The following is a 3,728-nucleotide window of genomic DNA, read 5'->3' as shown; positions in this document are numbered from 1 at the left end:
GGGGGGGGGGGTGCCCCGAGTCGTGAGAGAGAGGGCAGCGCAACGGAGCGGCGCAGAAATCAGTTATCATAACACATGGACAGCTCATTTCACAATTAAGAGCCAAGAGAAATAGCGCTTTGGCCCCGGCGTCGACGCTAGCCGAACAAACAACAGCGCAGTAAAAATGCCTTGGATACCAATTAAGACAGAGCATCATAACAGATGCAACGCATGCAAGTCCCGCTAACTTATTAAACCTGTGATCTTACAAGCTGCCTGGAGACGTTTGCCGGAGAAGGGAAGGGGTGCTGAGGGGATTTATGGGCATATGAGTTTGAGAGCAGTCAATCACTGTGGCTGAGACCGCTGGTTCAAATTACAGGTTGCCTTTCAGCATTTGGTTAACAGAGGAATTGACCCGTGACCACGTTTTTGGTTCAAGTACCGGTACGTGTGAGTGTGTGTGTGTGTGTGTGTGTGTGTGTGTGTGTGTGTGTGTGTGTGTGTGTGTGTGAGTGAGTCTTGAGCAGTGAGCCTTGATGTACTTCATATAGGGAAATACTTATTATTAGTTAGTAAATTAAATAGCTAATAGTAATATGGTTGTCCAACGCAGCTAAACCATCAGCTATTGAACCACAAACCACATGCATGACTCGACTGTGTGTGCGTGTTTGCATTCACGCCGTGTGGCTTTATGTGTAACGTATTTATAGCTTAAGACAAAACACATTATATCCTATATAATTTGATATGAATTCCGCTTGTTTCTTTACAGCTTGTTATTATGTTTTCTTTTGTGGCCATCTTTCTTGGTCTATATGATCACTTACTGTTTATGCGTCTTGTAAGCCCATATGGGCTACAGATACAAACATCTGTATGTAAGACACAAAAATATCAATCAATCAATCAATATATAGTACTATGTAGAGTACTATGTAGATAGCTATTAATATTTATTATCGTTATATTGTAGAAATGTGTGTGTTGAAATGTCTGTACAGTCTCGACTACATTGAAAATGAGGGTGACCTCAATTGTAATTTCGAGAATAAATAAAGGTTGATGATGATGATACATCTCTTCTCCACTCACCTCGCTTCATGAGGAACCGGTGCAGCTCCTTGGCGAAGTACTCCTCCTCCTCCTGCTGCGTGGAGATGGGCTGCGGCAGGGAGCGCTGCTCCTTCAGCATCTCCTCGGTGCTGTTGTAGAGCGACAGCAGCGGCGCCGGGATGTCCTCCTCCTCCCCGGCCTGCTCCGCCTCGGGCTCCTTGGGCAGCCGCAGCTTGCTGAGGATCTGGCCCCTGATGGCCTCGATGCGCTTCTTCTTCACCAGCTCCAGGTCCAGCGTCTTGCAGGTGGACATGCCGCGCGCGCCGCTCGCCACGCACAGAGCCGCCAGGGCCAAGCACAGCAGCCTCATGGTGCCTTCCGGGACGACCACTTACAGTATGCGGAGTGGTCGGCGAGTCCTTTCTCCCTCTCAGGTCTCCCTTCACTGGCTGCCTCCCTTAGGGAGGAGTGAATCACTCTGCGGAGAAGGTGCGACTGACGCAAGGTGTTTACAGTCTGCAGGACAGTTGGAACAGTGTGGAGAGAGTCCTGGAGGTTCAGTGCGCTCCGCTCAGCTGCTTCTGGCACTACTGCTGTCACTGCTGCTGTGAGAAACCAGCTAGTGCTATTGCTTGCTCTGCAGAAGAACAGGAAGGGAAAATCCCAAGGAGCCTCTAGACGGCCTGAGATGAGCCAGCCTCTGACTCAGCCACAGGTAACAACACAATGTCGTCCCAGACACCCAAAGCCACGGCAAAACAGAGCTGTCAAATGTAAACACAGCCTATACACAGCGCCCCCGACACCCAGGGGGCCGTCACGTCACGGTGCCCAGAGGCCCCCGAAAAACAATCCACCGCAATCCGTCCGCCGGCACCGCCGTGAGACCGCTCCGGTTTCGATATGATTTCGAGCCTAAAAGAAAATGACAGTATGATATCAATCCTCTCGGTCAATGTGCACAGTTCCACTTAAGATCGTGGAGCCGTTTCCCTTTACGCGGCTCCAGAGAGCGGCAGAGTGAGTGTGAGGGGAGCAGCCTCTGCACCAGAGTGTGTGTTGGCAGAGTCCGGCCTTCACCGACTAAATGACTCCAAGGCTTCTCTAACTGACACTACTTCCCTTCTTGTCTCAAGCCACTCCGGTGCCAGATTACTCTTTTGAGTTATTGCAGCCTCTTAACGTGTCCAAAACAAAACATATCCTGTGTGCATATGTGCTCTTAAAGTATGCCCTCTCGAAAAACGCTTTCCATCGGAGGGGAAATGAACTGGGCTGTGTCCTGTTCTCAAAGTGGAAAAAAGGGGGCCTTCCTATATCTTTGTCTCTGAAGTTTGATCAGATGACCTCTGGCTTCCTTTGCAGGCCAGATAAATCTCTCGGTGGACTTGAGTCGGCCCGGAGTGAATCAGATAGTGGAGGTAGAGGCGGACAAAGTACAGTAATTCTGACTCCCACTGACTCTGTCTTCCTATTCTACCACGGCACTCTCACAACACAAGACCCCACGGCAGTCAAGCAAGTGAGCGAGGAGTCGAAGGCGGAGATCGGAAAACATCTGACAAACATTTACAGTTCCCTGCTCTGACTACCTCTTTTTAACAATACCAGCATGTGATCCACACAGAGCGGTGCTTCAACAGAAATGCCCTTCAACGCCTTAGAACCGCACATTTACTAAAACACAATGCACAAAACATTGAACATCTCTCTCTCTGTAACTACGTCTCGGCTCTCTCACACACACATGAAAATGTTTAAAAGTCTATTGCCAGAGCCTGAGGTGAAAACAGTTCAAACAGGTATGCCATCAGGAAATACAACAACAACAACAACAACAACAACAACAACAACAACAACAACAATGCACTCCTTTAGTCACTAATAACTAAATGAAAGGAGCTTAACAGACTACGTCCATAAATGAGGGTACCAACCAGAGCCTCGCCTGACAGCCGCAGCAGTAACAACAGCAGTATCAGGAGTAACAAGTCCTCTCAACTCACACTGCCTTGGGGATCGGATTGCAGTCGCTTCTCTACACTCTCCTCTATCCATCCATCGGAATCTCCTTCTTTACGCCCTCGTGTCGTTTCCTTCACACCTTTCCTATCCTCCCTGATACAACTCTTCTCCCCACTGCCCCTCTATTTAACTGTCTCCCCTGTTCCCCTCTCTCTCTCTCCCTCTCGCTCTCTCTCTCACTCTTCTGTGAGCTCCCTCTCTCTCTTGGTGCTTGTCAGAGCTTGCTGGTGACAAAGTGATTTGTGGGAGCTCAGCTAACTTCTCTCTCTCTCTCTCTCTCTGTTTCTCTTTCACTCCCTCCCTCTCTCTTTCTCTCACTCTTCTTTTTTTCTCTGGTTCCTGTTACTCGTCTAATAGAGCCGAGAGCTCTCCGCCCAGGAAATGAGGGTAACGGCCGCAGTGTAAAACATCTGCTGTTAAACAGAGCTCTATACTGCCTGCTCTCTGGCCACAGCAGGAAGCCAGGAGCTCCGAGCACGCGGCTGAATGACTGACTTAGTGCCACCGGCTTCCCCCCCACGCTCTCCCTCTCTCTGGCCCGTCTGGCACTCTCCGGCTGCGATGACTGACGTGTGTCAACAAGCCCTTGCACGGCACCAGTGTCTCGCCGACTGACCGCCGCATTCACCTGGTGCCAGCTGAAGGTGAGCGGCTGCCAGGTG

The 3,728-nt window shown here is 50.1% G+C and overlaps 1 protein-coding gene across 1 annotated transcript in view; it reads right to left on the bottom strand.

Annotated features, from left to right (window-relative positions):
• LOC311224313 (transforming growth factor beta-1 proprotein-like) overlaps positions 1–3,494 on the bottom strand; it is a gene marked incomplete at its 3' end in the record, with an annotated part of 8,022 nt that extends 4,528 nt beyond the window's left edge. Inside the window, exon 1 of the mRNA XM_084309251.1 lies at positions 1,081–3,494. Within this exon, the coding sequence (XP_084165377.1) occupies positions 1,081–1,411 (331 nt within the window). The 5' untranslated portion in view covers positions 1,412–3,494. The remainder of the gene's footprint in view (positions 1–1,080) is intronic.
• Positions 3,495–3,728: the final 234 nt, after the last annotated feature.

Source organism: Notolepis coatsorum (assembly GCF_963971535.1).
Source record: "Notolepis coatsorum genome assembly, chromosome: 1".
Classification (NCBI taxonomy): Eukaryota; Metazoa; Chordata; class Actinopteri; order Aulopiformes; family Paralepididae; genus Notolepis; species Notolepis coatsorum.
This window is presented reverse-complemented; position numbering and strand designations above follow the sequence as displayed.